This window comes from Rana temporaria, chromosome 4 (assembly GCF_905171775.1).
Source record: "Rana temporaria chromosome 4, aRanTem1.1, whole genome shotgun sequence".
In the NCBI taxonomy this organism is placed as follows: Eukaryota; Metazoa; Chordata; class Amphibia; order Anura; family Ranidae; genus Rana; species Rana temporaria.
The window spans coordinates 58,098,934-58,120,377 of record NC_053492.1 but is presented as its reverse complement, the minus strand read 5'-3'; the positions used below and the strand labels follow the sequence as shown (position 1 = coordinate 58,120,377).

The 21,444-nt window shown below is 39.1% G+C and overlaps 1 protein-coding gene across 2 annotated transcripts in view; it reads right to left on the bottom strand.

The window, feature by feature from the left end:
• Positions 1-18,024, bottom strand: part of RUNX2 (RUNX family transcription factor 2) — a 122,316-nt gene extending 104,292 nt beyond the window's left edge. For both annotated transcript variants that reach the window (XM_040348432.1, XM_040348433.1), the window contains exon 1: positions 14,432-18,024. In XM_040348432.1, the coding sequence (XP_040204366.1) occupies positions 14,432-14,725 (294 nt within the window). In that variant the 5' untranslated portion in view covers positions 14,726-18,024. The remainder of the gene's footprint in view (positions 1-14,431) is intronic.
• Between the last annotated feature and the right edge of the window lie 3,420 nt (positions 18,025-21,444).

The window sequence follows — 21,444 nt, the reverse complement described above, 5'->3', positions numbered from 1 at the left end:
GGCGCAGTAGTGGGTTATCATTCGGGCGCAGTTTTTTGATACCCCAATCATCACACGTTCCAGAAGAATGCTTGTAATCCACGGCACTCGCATATCAAAGAGAGTTTCCCCATAGAAGTCAATGGAAACAAAAATGTGTTCCGCATTGACTTCAATTGCATGCAATACCGCATGTGGCCAGAGGTGGGGGGTGGCGCCGGAGAGCCTCAAACACTCGGAAAGGCCCTAGGACAGCTCGGCTGAACTAGGAAAACCTCAGAAAGGCTCGGGAATGGAGTATTTCCAAGGTTTTCCAAGCATTTCTGAACGGCTCCACTCGACTCTGCTAGTCTCCGGCGCCCCCCACCTCAGGCCAAACACTGTACTGCACATCGATGTGGCTTGAATCCTGCTGGTTTTGCGGGACAACATTCACAAACCCATTTAGGATTTAAAAAAAACAGTGCTCATATTGTGAAATGCTTGTTAACCGCGTTACTCGCAATCCGAGGTTTCACTGTATATACCGTATAGTACACTAATGGAAAGCAGGTTAATTGGGAAAGTGACACTAAAATGACTTCAAGGTAAACTCTACAATAATACTTTCCCTTCAAAGAGTCTCTTTAAAGCCCCCCCCCCCTACTCAACCTCACAACGCTTCCCTGCCTCTTCTTCCTCTATTGCTGTAGTTGAACAATTCCCAGCGATTTCAGGTTATGAGGAATTGTGTGACCTCCCCCCAGGATGCGAGGCTCAACCTAGCGGCCAATGACAGAGGAGATGATAACATCTCCCCTGTGTAAGCTCTGACACCATCCAAAATGGGGCTTACACATTGGAATTTAGCAGTGGCAGCAAAGGAGGGAGAAGCAGCGGGAGATCTCTACAAATGTCAGTACGTGGGACAGAAGGCTTTAAAGAGACCCTGTCACTTTGCCCTAAATGATGTGTTGGTGAAAAGCTAAACCCACTGATGGTGAAAAATAGGCTTGGTGTAGAATTCTTATCAGTAGATCACCTCAGCTGGGTTATCCATAGGGGTTCCTAGAGTAGTCAAAATAGTTTGTAAAAAGATGAGCATGCCACAGGTTTGTACCAAGTCCAGCAGAAATTTGTTAGAGGTCACAGGAGATATCCAATGCATTTTGAGGGTTCACAACCCATTTTATTTGCGGATCCTGTCCCTCAGGAGCAATAGACTGCATGTAGAACTTTGTCCTATCTTTGTAGTTCCTGAGATTATGATCTTTATACATAGGCCCTTATGCTCCATAGGTAGTAGAATGGTAAGGCCTCCTTTAGGTGAGGAGCAGTGACTTTGGATGCCAGTCTAAACATATTCCAACTTATATCTCCACCAGTGCCATCACACTAATTGGTTAAGGAACCTAATAGATATTATTTTATAATTATGTTCAGGAGAAGTTCCAAGGCATGGTCACTTCACTTTAGTAAATCACTTCTATAATGGAAAGGGAAACTTCACAGATTTTCCATCAAAAATCAGCAAAACATTTGCCTGTAAATATGGGTGCTCCACCAATGGTCAGATTTTTAATTAGGGAAGAAAGATCTGATTGTCTATACTGGGATCCACTATGACCCTTCTATCATATAAAGCCAACATACAGATGTGCAAAGTACCAGAATCCTTCTCTTCTCTATGGACAAAGGAGAAGAATCGCCATTCATTTGCAGCTTTCAGTATGATATGACACATATACTAATTCTAATACTAATACTAGCTCTTTTAACACAGTTAAATTGCAAGATTACAAGATTGTGCAGCATTGCCTCATTTATCAGGCCACCTATGGCCACTCTATGGCCTATGGCCACTCTCCCTCTATGGCCTATGGCCACACTCAGCGAAAATCTGGCCATACACTAACAATTTTCAGCCAATTTCAACCAGAGTGGTTTCAAACCACTGAGAATTGAAAATATGATCAAAAGAAATACCAAAACGAAACAATCTACCACCCACGGGATCAAGAAACCACCAGCCTTAGGTAGATCATAAAGTCAAAACTGGGTAATGAACTAACAGCTTCAAAGCAATTTACTGAAAGATCAAATTGAGATGGAATAAGCTAACATTTTGTTGAAGGCGATTGGAGCAATTTCAATCACAACTGTTTGTGGTCAATCTAAACCACCATTTTATGTTTGCGATAAAACTGGAAGTTAATGTTTGGTTGGTCTTCTAAATTGCCACGTGTATGGTCAGCTTCAGGCCCCGTACACACGACCAGTTTCCTCGGCAGAATTCAGCTTCCGACCGAGTTTCTGGCTGAATTCTGCCGAGGAAACTGGTCGTGTGTACACTTTCGGCCGAGGAAGCCGACGAGGAGCTCGACGAGGAAATAGAGAACATGTTCTCTATTTCCTCGTTGTTCTATGGGAGCTCTCGGCCCGCCGAGGTCCTCGGCGGCTTCAGGGCTGAACTGGCCGAGGAACTCGACGTGTTTGGCACGTCGAGTTCCTCGGCCGTGTGTACGGGGCCTTAGAGTTGCCATTAATATTTCCATAGTCTTTTCCACAGGCAACCACAGCATTAAATCGTTGATGAAAATTCAGCTTCATATATTGTATGCAAAGTGCCCTGACATCTAGATAGGGAATCAGCAGAGCAATAACCTCTCCTAGCCCATCTTATCTTTTATACTTGAAACTCTACCCAAAGAAGCTTTTAATTTATCTAGAGAACATATCATAGAATAATGCTGAATAAAGCTGGTAGTGACCTTAAAGCCGAGTTCAGGGTTAACACTATATCTCTACCATCTGGGTTGGTTTTTTTCTTAAAAAGGAGAGAAAAAAAACTATTAACAGGTGCAAAAAGAGTTCAAGATTTATGTTCACATAAAATATGGTCAGAATCTGTTACTGTGTTACATTTAAAAAGACAACCCATTTAACAGCTACTTTATATTTTATTTTATATGGAATAATAGTCGTTGAACTAATACAGTGGAAGGTTACGTTACGTTGATGATGTTTTTTTGTTTTTTTTTATATATATTATTCATAAATTACTTATTTTATTAATATATAGATATATATATCTCTATGTATATATATATATATAGAAAGATATATATATATATATATATATATATATATATATATATGTATATATATATTTTTTTAAACGTTTTTTTTACATTGTTACATTTTTTAATGTGGCAGGTGTTTCAGATCTGCGTTTAGAGCAAAATAGTCAAATACGTTTACAGCACCAGTTATTAAGTATCATTTGCTATTGCTATTTTACCAAAATTAAGCTTTTTTACACAAGTAGTAGTTTGATATTTTAAAAAAAATGTTTTTTTAGACACGAGTCGAAGCAAACATGTTATTACTATTTTCTATGCTTTTTTTATTAAATAAAAACAGCCTTTACTTAATAATGTAATAGAATTATAATGAATAAACAGTGTTTGTAATATATAGATAAAAGAAAGCAATGCTTCTACAGGTGTTACTAATAAATCTTTTTTAACAAATACAGTTTTTTGTTTCACATATCAAGTATGATTACCGTGTTTATGTATATAAAGTATTCAAAGCTTAATTTCATTATTTGTTGTCAAATAATAGCCCTATTAATAACATTTACAAACCCCATTTCAAAGGAACATCATTACAATAAAATAGAAATAAAATCATTAAAAAAATCAAATCAGCATGAAAATGTAATAAACATAATTTAAATTCAAAGGCCTCAAAAAGAATTTCAGCATCAGAATTTCATTTATGATGCCATCAACTTAAAATATAAAATTAGCTAATTAGATTACTAAGAAATAAGAAATGACATCCTTGAAATAAAGTAAATAATTAAAAAGAGAGAAGCTGATTACTTAAGGTGTCATTTTCACCACAGCACAGATAAGAGGGCATTTGGTTATTTTTTTTTTCCTTGCTTCTGAACCTGCTTGGGCATTTGAAGTATAAAAAATTCTTTAGCAGGTAAGCCTCAAATTATTTTGAAGAATATATTTAAATAAATTTGAAATTGAGTTTCTCAAACTCTGTTACATATAAAGAGCGTGCTTAATATGCTGCACCGGTGAGACATTCCTTCTGAAAAGAAGTTTCAGCATTCAACAAATAGTACCCCACATGCAAATTGAACTGAAGCAGGTACTTTTCCAAAATGTTATAGTTTCTACTTGTCCCCGTCCCCCCCTCACTGCCTAAGTCTACTATATCATGCCATCTCTATCTAAAAAAGTTTCTAAGTGCCTAATACACATCTAATATTTATCAATATTGTTCGATTGGGCTATAGAATCATATTTATTAATGTAAGTGCTTAGAAAACCTGTCCAATCTTTTTTAGGATGCTGAGAAAAATGCTTCTTCCCCATCCAGAAGATATAAAATTAAACACACTAGCTACATAAATCACTGGGAAAAAAAGGCCAAATTTATATTTAAATCTATAACGTAAAGAAATAACTATATCAGATGATTAAATTTAAAGCTTTAAAAAAAAAAGCATAAATAATCCTGGATTGTTACCTATAACAATATTAAGAAATAATTATAATTAAATGAAATTCAATCAAATGTCTACAGTCTATAAAATGGTGTGAATTATTTTGATCATGGTTCCGGTCAGGAAAGATATGTTAAAATGACTGCAAATTCTATATTTAAAAAAAAAAAACACACGAGAAGAACGCTATGCATTGTAGCTCTTTATACAATAAACATTTCCACTCTTGAGTAGGTTCAAAGCTTGCGATACAGCCCCTATGCCTTAAAAGACACTGCGGCTGCGTAGAAAGGATCCTTATTTTATAGGCATAGAATGGCAGTGCTACAGTAGCCAGGCCTTAATAAAATATCCTCATTCAGCCACTGCCCACAAGCACCTCCTCAATTGACTATTTATTGTAAGACATGTGCTGCTTGTAAGACTGTTAAAAAAAAAAACAGATCTTACTCTAGACTGACTTTGCAGCTCTTCAGGCCGTTGATATGCTAAATATATACAGCAATCTTCCAAAATTAGCTAACAAACTATGTGATGGGTATTATAACACCACATTTGTTATATATTTTTAAATAAGAAAAATATTATATTTATTACGTAAAATCAAATAATGGCTAATTACTAAAACTAATTATTATTTATTATTTTCTTTAAATGTCTCTATATTTTATAATCTATAGTTTTTATCATTGCAACATTACATTTTCAGGATGTGGAAATTTAAAAATTATATTTTTATTAAAAAACACCCAGCAGACTAGACAAAATAACTGACCCAGATATATGATCTTTGCTAATTCTGAGGTTGGTGTACTGTCCCATTTTTACAATGTCTACATTATTTTAATGGGTACTATTTTATCAATGCTGAGATGCTATTTTATAACGTTAAAAGTATTGAATTGCAAATGTAAAAAGATTTGCGATTTTTTTTTTTATGCTTCTCAAATAATATATTAAACCTTGAAAATATATTCAAATTTTTGGGGATTTAAGCTACAGGCTTACATGGGCATTTACATTTCCTGTACAGGAAACAAAGTTGACACCCATTTGACATTAACAGTCGGGCGCTATTTTATTCTTCAGCTGCCTGGCAAAAATAAGCACAACTAACCCCACATAGTACCAGCTATTGCTGAGCAAAATATAGCCAAGTAAAAACTGGCGATGAAAAAAAAAAGTGCAAAATGGTAAAAATAAATTAGAGCAAAGTGTAACGGCCCAGTTTTTTTTTTTTTTGATAACACAGCAAGTGAAGGAATTCTTGGTGTGAACCTGGGACAGGAGCCTAAAACCTTTTTAGCCATATAAAATGTACTTTATTTAGTTGCAGAAATAGATTGTTTTATACATTTGCCCCGGGAGGGGAAAAAAAACTCTGCTTCATTGCTGAGTTGATGCAGAACCCCCTCTGGGGATATTGACTGTAAATTAAAATACTTGGCTCCAAGCTTGCAGCAGGAAGACATAGTCAACCACGATTAACTATTCAGATGCCAAGCCACTGCCAAAGCAAATAATTTCTTTTTTAGAATATATCAGGAATATCGGAAGAACTGTACTTGACTTTATCAAGCTGATAATGGTGTGACTTACATAACAGAATATTATTATTTTTTTCTGATAAGAAGTTTTTTTTAAAAAACTTCAAAGGCAGTATATCGACTGATAATTGTGTGGCTTCCTTAACAGAATATTATTCATTTTCTGATAGGAAGTTTAAAAAAAAACCCCTCAAAGGCAGTTCCCAGATGATTTAGTAGTGAATAAATGCATATTTAGGATGTAAGCTCCATGAGCAGGGCCCTCCTGTCCCTTCTGTATTGAACTGTATTGTAATTGTGCTGTCCCTCCAAACTGTTGGCGCTATATAAATTGTGTATAATGTCATGAAAAAAAAAAAAAAACAATACACACACTGCAATAAAAAATTAAATAAATAAAAATAATAACACAAAATAATAATGAAAGAAAAATAAGATAAAATAATAATAACAATACAAAAAAAAACAATACACACACTGCAATAAAAAATTAAATAAATAAAAATAATAACACAAAATATAAATAAAAGAAAAATAAGATAAAATAATAATAACAATACAAAAAAAAACAAATACACATGTCTGGCCTCCTAATGAAATGCTAAGGGACATATTGAACAGACCATTGAGTTTCCAGGGACACTGATGCTGAGCGGCTAGATCTAAGGCTACTTATTGACATGACACAAGGCTCACCATACTTAGGGGCGATTGCGCTGTTGTTCAGTGTTTCAAAAGGGTGAATTTTTATTTATTTATTTTCTATCAGATGATAGAGAAGCAATACTTACAGCTACAGCAAATACCCTAATATACTATGTGCCATTAATTGTTTTATGATGAAAAAACAGACATGCTGTATAATTGGTTGCACAAAATAAAAAGAACAAAAAAAAAATACTTCCAAGGATCCTTTTTGTCTTCATGGTCAGGCTATGGCTAGAATTATTATTATTTTATTTATGTGTTGTTTTTTTTTACATTTCTTGAGCCAGCTTATTCCTATCTATGGATAGACTAAAGGGGGTTATTTATCAATATTTTTACCCAAAAATCAGAGGTTTTTGCTAATTGAATCCTTTTGTGATAAAATGTGTAAAAACATTGATAAATAGATCCTTATATTTATCAAACAAAATATTATATTAGAGGAGAGCTGGGCACCACCCTACCAGATGTTACATGTTTACGGAAGTGGATAGTAAAGTGTCTTTTCTCTTTATACACTTTAATAAAAGGTTGTTTTATACAATCCATAGCTCACAGAGTGATTATGTTATTTGAGACTACCCTGAAGCTTTATAGGCACTGCACTGTCCAGGCAGTTGGCTGGTACAAGGGACATGTACAGGAGCTTGTACCCGTGGGCTTGGCCCAGAATTTTAAGGACAGCCAGTCTCAGTGCAATGGCAGTTAGGCCACCTAGAGAAGAGGTTTACCTCTAAACTGATACTACTGCTTTGTCTAGAACACAACACAGGGGCATATAGCAAATAACCAACTTTGGCTAGTAACTTCGTCCAAAGTAACATCATATCACCCAGCCTGTCATTGTCTATATTAATGTAACAATGCAATAATAAATTATCATCTAGTCTGGACACAATAAAAAATCCTACATCTGCTCTCTGCAAAATACTGGAGATGTTCATAAAAAAAAGCAGCAAAATTGCTGATTTTCCACTGCTATGTACTGGGCAATAAAAAATGTGTCCACTGCTATGTACTGGGCAATAAAAAATGTGTCCACTGCTATGTACTGGGCAATAAAAAATGTGTCCACTGCTATGTACTGGGCAATGCTACTATACATACTAAAACAATGTGTCCACTGCTATGTACTGGGCAATAAAACATGTGTCCACTGCTATGTACTGGGCAATGCTACTATACATACTAAAAAAATGTGGGCACTGCTATGTACTGGGCAATAAAAAATGTGTCCACTGCTATGTACTGGGTAATCATAATGTGGGCACTGCTATGTACTGGGCAATGCTACTACATATGCTAAAAAAATGTGTCCACTGCTATGTACTGGGTAATCATAATGTGGGCACTGCTATGTACTGGGCAATGCTACTACATATGCTAAAAAAATGTGTCCACTGCTATGTACTGGGTAATCATAATGTGGGCGCTGCTATGTACTGGGCAATGCTACTACATATGCTAAAAAAATGTGTCCACTACTATGTACTGGCAATGCTACTACACATACTAAAACAATGTGTCCACTGCTATGTGCTGAGCATAGCTACTACACATACTAAAACAATGTGTCCACTGCTATGTGCTGGGCAATGCTACTACATATGCTAAAAAAAATTTGTCCACTGCTATGTGCTGGCCAATGCTACTACACATACTAAAACAATGTGTCCACTGCTATGTGCTGGGCATAGCTACTACACATACTAAAACAATGTGTCCACTGCTATGTGCTGGGCAATGCTACTACATATGCTAAAAAAAATGTGTCCACTGCTATGTGCTGGCCAATGCTACTACACATACTAAAACAATGTGTCCACTGCTATGTGCTGGGCAATGCTACTACACATACTAAAACAATGTGTCCACTGCTATGTGCTGGGCAATGCTACTACACATACTAAAACAATGTGTCCACTGCTATGTACTAGGCAATGCTACTACACATACTAAAACAATGTGTCCACTGCTATGTGCTGGGCATAGCTACTACACATACTAAAACAATGTGTCCACTGCTATGTGCTGGGCAATGCTACTACACATACTAAAACAACGTGTCCACTGCTATGTACTGGGCAATGCTACTACACATACTAAAAAAATGCGTCCACTGCTATGTATGTACTGGGCACTGGGCAAAAAAAAGAAGTGACATTTGCTTTAGTGCACTATGATTTATGAGGTTTTGGGGTGAGTGAATTTGGGGAGTGCCTTGTATTAAAATAGATTTACTTGGTATGTATGAACTTTTTTTTGGAAGGGGGGGGGGGGGTTACCACAGTGGCCGACAGGGGCAGTCCCTGCCTTTATTTAAAAGTCTGTCCCTGAATGTTTTTATGGCTTTTTTGTCACTTTCAACTAACCAACAATTTTATAAATTCCCTTTATTTCGACATGTCATTAAACTATCATGTTTTAAAGTGAATTTGTCTTTTTTGCAAAAACGGACAGCAGAGCGGCATTAAAAGGATAAAAATATATTTTATATATATATATATATATATATATATATATATATATATATATAATATATAATAAATATATTCTCCCTACATTGCATAACTGGGGATACAGTGACCGAGACCTTTAGAAGGTATTTACATTTGTGGTTGTGTGTGGTGTACACATTGGGGTTGATTTACTAAAACTGGAGAGTGCAAAATCTGGTGCAGCTACCCTCAGCTTGTTCGGTTAAGCTTTGGCAAAAAAAAACTGAAAGCTGATTGGTTCCTATGCAGAGCTGCACCAGATTTTGCACTCTCCACTTTTAGTGAATCAACCCCATTATATTCTGAATGCCTACAATGTCAGTGAAATGCCTTTTTGGGAGGGGGGGGTTACCCTAGTTACCTTATATGCTTCCAAGCAAACTTTCTTAACCATTGGTACATTTATTGTTTTTTTTTTTACAACTAAATCTGATAATAAAACATTCCAAATCTTACAAAATTGTGTTTAATTTTGCAGGGTAGAATTATGACATTTCCAGGGACATTATGACATTATGACCACCCTGGGGTGACGAAAATCATTGCAAATCTTACAAAATTGTGCATCACTTTCCAGGGTAGTTGCAGTAGTAGAGGGTAGGTGAGGGCACTAAATACATATTCAAGCAGATTTCCCTCCCTAGCATATAAGTGGGCACATTTCTTAACTTTCTTTATCATTGATACATTTATGGCAATGGGGGGACCTGTGACAGGCTAAGGGGATGGGGGGGGGACGCATTTGCTACTTATATTATACCTAAAATGACGGTTAAACGTTTTTAAAATTCTGATGCTAAAACATTCCAAAAATGTAAAAAAAAAATACATAATTTTGAATGGTGATAGCAGCATTCTGCAAGCCTCTGGGGGTGGTCGTGGGGGGATTGGGGGTTTGTAGACGGCTGCTACTACCATTCAAAATTATGTACATTTAAGATTTATGCAGATTACCCCTTTTTTGGCATATAAATGGACCCATTGGGGTTTATTTACTAAAGTCAACTCGATTATGCACTTTGCAAGTGCACTTATACTCATTTTCTCCATTGCTTATTTGATATGGTGAAGCTCTGCTGGTTTATATATACTGTATATTGAGTGATGTATTGATATATCTACTTGCATGCCTGTTTATGTATTTATTTTATTTTTATTTTTATAACAGGAATCCTGGAAAAGCTAATGTCATATTGCCCAATAACCACTCCCAGGGCCTCTGACATTTATATACCCAATTAAAAAATTCTCATTATACTCAATTTTAATTTGCTGGCACTTAAATGATAGATCTAATGTTAATTTTAAAAAAATCCCAGAAAGCATTATCAGTAACGGCGATAGGCAAATGAGGATTTTTATTGGTATATAGATGATCAAAATGGATAATTGGGGAAGATCTTCCAAAGCTAATGGGACTGTTCAATAGGAAACTGTTGGCAGAATGGTGCCAACTGCAGCAAGATAAAGACTGTGCCCTCATCTACTGATATGTCATCTAGAGTTACTTTGGGCAAGTTGAGGGTCCCATACTTTTTTAAACTTTTAAGTTTTTGCTAAATATAAATATTACAAAAAAAGGAATTGTTATATAATAAATAAATTGTAAAAAATAACTATGAATATAAATAAATAAATATTACACAAAAAAAGGGATTGTTATATAAATAATAAATAAATTGTAAAAAATAACTATGAATATAAATAAAGAAATATTACACAAAAAGGAATTGTTGTATAAATAATAAATAAATTGTAAAAAAAATAACTATGAATATATATAAATAGATATTACACAAAAAGGGATTGTTGTATAAATAATAAATAAATTGTAAAAAATAACTATGAATATATATAAATAAATATTACACAAAAAGGAATTGTTATATAAATAATAAATAAATTGTAAAAAATAACTATGAATATACATAAATAAATATTACACAAAAGGGAATTGTTATATAAATAATAAATAAATTGTAAAAAAAAAAAAAAACTATTAATTAATATATATATATATATATATATATATATATATATATATATATATATTACACAAAAAGGGATTGTTATATAAATAATAAATAAATTGTAAATAATAACTTTAAATATAAATAAATAAATATTTTTACACAAAAAATAAATTGGCAGAATGGTGCCAACTGCACCGAGATAAAGACTGTGCCTCATCTCCTGCTGTCAACTAGAGTAAGTTTGGACAAGTTAAGGGGGTCCCATACTTTTTTAAACTTTAACGTTTTTGCAAAATATAAATATTACACAAAAATAAATTGTTATAGAAATAATAAATACATTGTAAATAATAACTATAAAATAAATAAATATCACACAAAAAATTCATTGGTATATAAATAATAAATAAAGTATAAATGATAAATATAAAAAAATACATATAAATATTACATTGAAAAGGAAATATTATACAAATAATAATTCAATTATAAATAATAAATATATAAATTTTACACAAAAATAAATATTATATAAATAATAAATATTACACAAAACACAATCCAGTCTGGTTATTTTGTGATATATAACTAACTTTTACAAGGGCCCTCTTATTAATATATATGTACATTTAGAGGGCGCTGACCTAACATGTACACAGCTATGGAGGCATTTTAGATAAAATGGTATGCCAGGGGTATCTAACTTGGAAAAAGGTAAGTATCATTTCCAGGGACACTTACTAGCCTTGCATACGCTATCTCCACAATAACTCAGAGCTCTACCTGATGAACCTGGAGTCCAAGTCCTCAAATATAATTGCTCACGTCTACTCTGCTGTTATAGATATTAACTGAAAAAGACCAAATTCTAAGTACATGAGAAGGGGGGTCACCATCATGTTTATTAGAATTAAAGGGGACATGTCTGGTTATTCATTCAGCCATATCAGGATGCTCCATCAGTGGCTCTCTCATCACCTAAGTCTCTTTTTTATGATCCTACGTCTCTTTTGTCTGCTTATTACTTGCTGTAGACTCTTAGCTAATGAAAAAAGTGATTTCCAGGGACAAAATGCATGAAGACTCCTGATGCAGCCACCCTGGGGTGCTGGAAATTAGGGACATATTTATAAAGGTACAGCTGAGTATAACAAATGTTTCTAGGGACAGAGTTACAGGATAAGTCTGATGTGGGCATGCTGGGATGCTGGGAATTAGGTACCGTCTTTATAAAAATATGCCTAAGCAGAATTAAGACATTTCCAAGGACAAAAACCAACAGGATAAGCCTGAGGTGGTTATCCAGGAGTTCCAGAAATCAGGGAAAACTATATAAAGGTAAAGCTGAGAATCATTGTGATATTTCCAGGGACAAAAATGGCAAGTCAAGCCAGATGTGGCCATGCCAAGGTGCTGGAAGTAAGGGATAATTTTTTTTATAGGAACAACTGAGCCTAATTATGACATGTCCAGGGACAATATGCTAGGACAAGCCTGATGTGGCCATCCTGGAATGCCGGAAATCAGGGACCATTATATCAAGGTGCAGCTAAGCAGAATTATGACATTTCCAGGGACACTATGCCAGGAAAAGGCTGATGTGACCACCCTGGGGTGTTAAAAATCAGGAACAAGTGTGCATTTTGATAAGGTACAGCTTAGGGACAAGTCTGATGTGGCCACCATGGGGTGCTGGAAATCAGGGACAGGTTTATAACTGTATATTCTATCTGAGCTGAATCATAACATTTCCAGGGACAAAAGATTGCCAGAGATTGATCTTTAACCCTTCAAATCCTTAATTATAGGATAGTAGCCCTCTATATAAAGAATACAGTTGATCATTCCCAGAGGATCATACCTACAGACCCCCCAAGATCAGACACATAAATACCCCTCTACCCCCCCAGGAAGATCAGACAGATAAGTACCCTTCTACCTCCAGGAAGATCAGACAGATAAGTACCCCTCTACCCCCCCAGGAAGATCAGACAGATAAGTACCCTTCTACCTCCAGGAAGATCAGACAGATAAGTACCCCTCTACCCCCCCTGGAAGATCAGACAGATAAGTACCCCTCTACCCCCCCAGGAAGATCAGACAGATAAGTACCCTTCTACCTCCAGGAAGATCAGACAGATAAGTACCCCTCTACCCCCCTGAAAGATCAGATACATACGTGCCCCTCTACCCCCTTCCTGGAATATCAGATGAATAAGTACCCCTCTCCCCCTGATCAGACACATAAGTATTCTTTACCCCTGGAAGATCAGAAACATAAGTACCCCCTCAAGCTCAGACACATAAATGCCCCACTACCCCCCCCCCCCCGGAACATTGAACGCATACATGTCCCTCTGCCCCCTTCCTGGAATATCAGACACATAAGTACCCCTCTACCCCCTGGAAGATCAGACAAATAACTACCCCTCCCCTGGAATATCAGACACATACGTACCCCTCTACTCCCCCTGAAAGATCAGACTAATGTGTACCCCTCTACCCCCTGTAAGATCAGACACATCAGTACCCTTCTAGTCCCCCTGGAAGATCAGACACATAGGTAACCCTCTACCCCCTGGGAGATCAGACACATAAGTATCCCTCTACCCCCCTGAAGAATGAGACACAAAAGTGCTCCTCTGCTCCCTTCCTGGAAGATCAGACACATCAGTACCTCTCTACCCCCTTGGAAGATCAGACAATCAGTACCCCTCTACCCCCCATGGAAGATCAGACAAATGAGTACCACTACCATCTCCCCCTGGAAGATCAGACTAATGAGCCCCCCCCCCCAGATCAGACACATCAGCAACCCTCTCCCCCCTGGAAGATCAGACAAACAAGTACCCCTCTCCCCCATGGAAGATCAGACTAATGAGTACCCCTCTCCCTTCCAGAAGATCAAACACATCAGTACCCCTCTCCCCCCTGGAAGATCAGACTAATGAGTACCCCTCTCCCCTCTGGAAGATCAGACACATCGGTACCCCTCTCTCCCCCCTGGAAGATCAGACTGATGAGTACCCCTCTCCCCTCTGGAAGATCAGACACATCGGTACCCCTCTCTCCCCCCTGGAAGATCAGACTGATGAGTACCCCTCTCCCCCTGGAAGATCAGACACATCAGTACCCCTATCCCCCTGGAAGATCAGACTAATGAGTACCCCTCTCCCCCCTGGAAGATCAGACACCTCCCCATTCCCCGGTACCCACCTTGAATGCCACAGGCAGGGTCTTGTTGCAGCGCCAGTGGGAGGGCAGCACTGAGCAGAGGAAGTTGGGGCTGTCGGTCCTGACCAGCTCGGCGGGGTGGTCGGCGATGATCTCCACCATGGTCCGGTTGTCGTGTGCCCGTAGCCTTGGCACCGGCAGAGCCGCTTCCTGCTGCTGGGGCTGGGACTGCTGCGGGCCGGGCACCGGGCTGACGTCGCTCATCTTGCCGGGTTGCAGGCTGCTGGAGGGCGGGCTGAACCTCCGGCTGGTGCTGGGATCTAGGGGAATATGCATCACAACAGCCACCGGTTATTGGCAGGACTTAGGTGGGCACAGAACAGTAGAAGAGCGGAGCGGGGGGGTGGGGATCGGGCGCTCAGTACATGGGGCGCCCGGGACTGCTGCGGGGGTCGGTGGATGGGGTGCAGGCTGGAGCGCGGGGCGCAGGTTCCGCAGGGCGCTCCTCGGGTAGACTGGACTTCCAGTTTACAAAGGTCGGTCTTCTCCGGTAAAGTACAGTCTGTGCGGAAGGCTGCGACTTCTGTGGGAGGAAAGCTGCTGCCGGGGCTCAGAGAGGGCTGAGTGGGATTCCAGTGATCTTCACAGGCTGTCAGTGAGTGTTCTTTGCTTATTGATGTCCGATCCCCTGTCCTCATCCACTGGCATCCCCTTCTCTACAGAACCCCCTTCCTACCGCTTGTATGAGATCTCCGGACTACTGCCCACCGGCACCACCACTCACTGCAGAGGCACTACTGAAAGGTGCAAGGGGGTGTCCTCATATACAGCTCTCCCTGATCACTGAATCCTCTACAAGACTGAAGTCAGAACACTCAGATCTCTTCCTACAACTGCAGAGGAACTAGACTGTCTGCAATCACTGTGTATGGACCATCTACACAACTTTACACAACCTTCTACAAGAGGGACGACTGCCTTCAGGGGGAGGTGATTGTCCCCAATATTCTACAAGAAGGACTAAATCTACAGTTCTCTAAGGGAAGTTATAGTGAGAGTTCTGATTGTCCTCAATGTTCTACAAGACCTACAGGACCCAACAGTCTACAGCCTTCTATTGGAGATTAATATAGTATTGTAAGTTCTGATTGTCCCCAATCTTCTACAGGACCCAACTGTCTACAGCCTTCTATTGGAGATTAATATAGTATTGTAAATTCTGATTGTCCCCAATGTTCTACAGGACCCAACTGTCTACAGCCTTCTATTGGAGATTAATATAGTATTGTACGTTCTGATTGTCCCCGATATTCTACAGGACCCAACTGTCTACAGCCTTCTATTGGAGATTAATATAGTATTGTAAGTTCTGATTGTCTCCAATGTTCTACAAGACCTACAGGACCCAACTGTCTACAGCCTTCTATTGGAGATTAATATAGTATTGTAAGTTCCGATTGTCTCCAATGTTCTACAAGACCTACAGGACCCAACTGTCTTACAGCCTTCTATGGGTAGGTATTATAACATTGTGAGATCTGATTGTCCCCAATGTTCTACAAAAAGTTTTAGACCCAACTGTCTACAGCCTTCTATGTGAAGTTATAATATTGTGAGTCCTAATTGTCCCCAATGTTCTCCAAGAGGTACTAGACCCAACTTTCTACAGCCTTCTATGGGATGTTATGATAATGTAAGTTCTAATGGTCCCCAATGTTCTACAAGAAGTACAGGACCCAAATGCCTACATGAGACTTATAATATTGTGAATTATAGTTCCCCCTACGTACCACAAGAAGTATGGCTATAGACCCAACTGTCTACAGCTTTCTATAGGAAGTTATAATATTGTGAGTTTTAAGTGTCCCCAATGTTCTACAAGAAGTGAGTCCTATACCCAACTGTCTACAGACCTCTTATAGAATGTTATAATATTGTAAGTTCGACCCAACTGTCTACAGCCTTCTATGGGACATTATAATAATGTGAGTTCTAGCTCAACCCAACATTCTATAGAAATGTAGAATCAATTCTTTCCAACTTGTCTACAAGTTTCTGTGGGAAGTTATAAAACTGTAAGTTCTCCCTAACTGTATGTACCCTACTATGGGAAGATATATGAGTTGTACCTGTCTAAAGGGTTCTATTGAGAGTGGTGATAATGTGAGTTCCACCTAACGGTTCTGTACGAAGGTATAATAATGTAAATCTAACTGTTTGCAGGGTTCTGTATGAAGTTATAATAATGTAAATCTAACTGTCTGCAGGGTTCTGTATGAAGTTATAATAATGTAATTCTAACTGTTTGCAGGGTTCTATGGAAAGATAAAATGAGTTCTACCTAAACTGTCTACAGAGTTCTACATGAAGGTATATTAATATAATTCTAACTGTCTGTAGCCTTCTATGGGAGGATATAATAATGTGAGTTCTACCTGCCTGTAGGGTTCTATGGAACGTAATAGTTATATTCTATCTAACTGTATGCAGGGTTCTATATGAAGTTCTAATAATGCAATTCTAACTGTCTGCAGTCTTCTATTGGAAGTGTTCTGCACTGATCTGTAAATTAAGTTCCCCCAAATGAATGAAAGTCCTCAGCCTCCTTTCTAAATGATAGATCTTCTTCCCCTTTAATAACTAATACAATGACATACCCAGCTGTCTAGGATCCCCTCTTCTAATGGCACTACCGCAGTCCCTAAGGAAGTCCAGCACAAGTTCATTCATCAGCAGGCAGAAGTCATGGGAGAGCGTCCCGTCTTCTCCTCCACGATTACCACCGGCTTCCCATTCATCCAGCCCCGGGATAGTCGCTTCCTCTCACTCAGTCCAACAATAAAAATAAAAAAACACAGAAATCGGCAGCTTGGAGCCTTCAGAGCCCCCCACTAAAAAAAATCTGTGCAAAAATAGAAGGGGGGTCAAAACTTTTCTTCTTCTTCTTTTTCTTTTTTTTAATCTGTCAAATTTTTCTCCATGAAGGGAGCTTGGAAAAAAAAAAGGCTGCGGTCGGTGGATGAGAAGCCGCCGTTTTGTCCTGAATTGAGTCTTTTTTTTGTGCAGTAGGCTGGATTTGCAATGATTAGGGGTTTGTGGTTTATATAGTAGAGAGTCCTCCTTAGGCAGCGTAGGAGACACAGCAACACGTGGTATCCTGACACAGGATCAAAGTCATTAGCATGTCCCCAGCCAGCTGCTGCACTACACCCCATCCACAGAGACCAGCAGAAGCTTGCTGACATTCACCATCACTAAAGGAGCAAAAAAAAAAGAAGTTTTAGAGCTTTTCTGGATGTGGTAGCAGCAGCCCCCCGCCTGCACAGCCAGCTTGTTTGTGTCTTATGTTAGAAAAGGGCAGATCTTATTAAGAGCATTTTCTGTACCCAATAGTAATAGTGCAGGACGCCTCCCACTGCAGATAAGGGCCTATGAAAAGCCTTGCTGGCTGATTTGGGGAGCTTTACAGTGCCATGTCCTGTTCCACCTTTCTGCCTGGCTCTGGAGGGAGAGAAATGCTGCTGCTGCTGCCGCTGGGTTAAAGAGCCGAGCCTTGCCTGCCAGTGTTCTCAGGAGTTAACCCTAACCGGCCTCGCTCACTGTCTGTGCTCGCCTGATGGGATTACTCACAGATGTGTGCGGATGTGTGATCACACTGCTGACTCCGCTCACTTGTAAGAGATCACAAGATCTCATTCCCCAAGGGGGGGTGCCAGGCAGTGCCGCAATAACGAGAGGGCAAAAAGGCCAATTGCCCCAAGCCTTCTCTACACAAAAATATCATTCAAAAAAATCAGTTTTAGATGATTTATCTTGGGAAAGTCATATTTTTCCTGCAGTCATCTGTATAAGTTTTTACTTTATATCAGTTTTTAGTGAACCTTTGGTGGCTCAACTCTGGGAATTTTACGACAAATGACCTTTGCGTTAGAGCCCCCTGGGTTAAAACGCGTGTTAAAGCCCAAATCCGGGAATTACAAAAATCTACCCTTGCAGTGGGGCCTCTTTACAATTCATGGGTTAAATACTTGGTAAAGTCTATCCCCGGGAATTACAAAAACCTAGCCTTGCATGGGAGCCCTTCTGTCATGAAAGGGTTAAATGTTTGTTAAAGGACAACTCCGCGAATTACAAAAATCTACCCTTGCAGTGGGGACCCTCTGCGATGAAAGGGTTAAATGCTTGTTAAAGCCCAACTCTAGCAATTACAAACAAATACCCCTGGAGTAGGGCCTCTCTGCACTGAAAGGGTTAAATGCTTGTTAAAGCCCAACTCTAGCAATTACAAACAAATACCCCTGGAGTAGGGCCTCTCTGCACTGAAAGGGTTAAATGCTTGTTAAAGAACAACTCCGGGAATTACAAAAATCTACCCTTGCAGTCGAAGGGTGGGGTAAATGCTTGAATGGGTTAAATGCTTGCTAAAGCCCAACTCTGGCAATTGCAAATAAATACCCTTGCAGTGGAGCCCCTGTGCATGGCAAGGGTTAAATGTGTGTTAAAGCCCAACTCCGGGAATGACAAAAATCTACTCCTGCAGTAGGGCCTCTCTGCACTGAAAGGGTTAAATGCTTGTTAAAGCCCAACTTCAGTCATTACAAAAATCTAGCCTTGCAGTGGGGACCCTCTGCATTGAAAGGGTTAAATGCTTGCTAAAGCCCAACTTTAGCAATTACAAACAAATACCCCCTGTGCATGGCAAGGGTTACATGTTTGTTAAAACCCAACTCCGGTAATGACAAAAAATCTACCCCTGCAGTAGGGCCTCTCTGCACTGAAAGGGTTAAATGCTTGTTAAAGGACAACTCTGGGATTTTACTACAAACTACCCTTGTAGTTGGCCCCTTTGCACTGAAAGGGTTAAACACTTGTTAAAGCCCAACTCTGGCAATTGCAAAAAAAATATCCTTGAAGTGAGCCCCTGTGCACTGAAAGGTTTAAATGCTTGTTAAAGCCCAACTCTAGGAATTACAAAAAACTATCCTTGCAGTGGGGGCCCCTCTGCACTAAAAGGGTTAAATGCTTGTTAAAGCTCAACTTTGGTAGTTACAAAAAACTACCCCTGACGTGGGTCCGTCTGTGCTGAAAGGGTTAAACGTTTGTTAAAGCCCAACTCTGGCCATTACAAAAGATGACCCTTGAAGTGAAGCCTGTGCACTGCAAGGGTTAAATGCATGTTAAATCCCAGCTATGGGAATTAACAAAAACGACTCTTGCAATGGAGTTACTCTGTACTGCAAGAGTTCAATACTTGTTAAACCCAAACTCTGGGAAATACCCTTGCAGTGGGGACACTCTGCGCTGCAGGGGTTAAATGCTGGTAAAGGACAACTTTGTGATTTTACACAAAAAAACTACCCTTGAAGTGGGTCCGTCTGCACTGAAAGGGTTAAAAACTTGTTAAAACCTATCCCCGAAAATTATAAAAAAAATATGCTTGCAGTACGGACTCTCTGCACTGAAAGGGTTAAATGCTTGTCAAAGGACAACTCTGGGATTTTAGAAAAAACTACCCTTGCAGTGGAGCCCTTATGCATTGAAAGGATTAAATGCTTGTTAAAGCCCAACTCTGGGAATTAACAAAAGTCTACCCCTGCAATGTGTACTCTCTGCACGGAAAGAGTTAAAAGCTTTGTTAAAGCAGAACTCCAGGAATTACAAAAATCTACCCCTGCAGTAGCGCCTCTCTACTGAAAGGGTTAAATCATTGTTAAAGGGCAAATCTACCCCTGCAGTGGAGCCCTTCTGCACTGAAAGGGTTAAATGCTTGTTAAAGGGCAAATCTACCCCTGCAGTGGAGCCCTTCTGCACTGAAATAGTTAAATGCTTGTTAAAGGGAAAATCTACCCCTGCAGTGGAGCCCTCTACACTGAAATGGTTAAATGCTTGCTAAAGCCAAACTCCGGAAAGTAACAAAAATCTACCCCTGCAGTGGAGCCCTTCTGCACTGAAATGGTTAAATGCTTGCTAAAGCCCAACTCCGGGAATTAACAAAAATCTATCTTTACAATGTGTACTCTCTGCACTGAAAGAGCTTTAATAAAGGAGAACTCTGGGAATTACAAAAATCTACCCCTGCCGTAGGGCCTCTGCACTGAAAGGGTTAAATGCTTGTTAAAGGACAACTCCGGGAATGAACAAAAACTACCCTTGAAGTGGGCTACTCTGCACTGCAAGAATTGAATGCTCCTTAAAGCAGAAATCCAGGAATTACAAAAAGCTACCCCTGCATTAGGGCCTCTGCCCTGAAAAGGGTTAAATGCTTGTTAAAGGACAACTCCGGGATTTTACAAAAACTACCCTTGCAGTGGGGACCCTCTGCACTGAAATAGTTAATAACTTGTTAAAGCCCAACTCTGGCAATTACAAAAACTACCCTTGAAGTGAGTCACTGTGCACTGCAAGGGTTAAATACTTGTTAAAACCCATCCCCGGAAATGACAAAAATCTACCGTTACAATCAGCCTCTTTGCTTTGCAAGGGTTAAATGCTTGTTAAAGCCCAACTCCAGCAATTACAAAAACACTACCCTTGCTGCCCCCCACACTGCAATTACTAAAAGCTTGTTAAGTCTAGGGGTAGAGGAATCAGATATAATACTTACCTTACTTTTCACTCTGGCAGGCTCTCTCCGTCTGTACAACTGGTTCTCCTGAAGGGTAGCGTGATGATGTCATTAGGTACATTATAGAGCCAACTGCTCTGCATTGAGTGTGAAGACAGTGAGAGACTTCCCACAACCCAGAGCAGATATCAGCACCTGAGCTTTCCAGAGCAAGGAGTAAGATAAGGTGTACCTTGCTCCTCATCCCCACAGTTAATGAGCATTTAACCTTTTCAGTGCAGGGAAGGAGAAGGAAGGTAGGTTTTTTTTGGTCTCCTGGAGTTGGGGTTTAAGTTTAGGAGGTAAAAGGATAAGTTGTAATACTTACCTTATTCCTCACTCCAGCTGCTTCCTTCATCTGTACAAATGGTCCCTCAAAGCCTCTTCTCTAAGATGCTCTGGCCTACAGTTGGTACTTATACTATTCCTGGCTCCAGCTGTCCCCTTCATC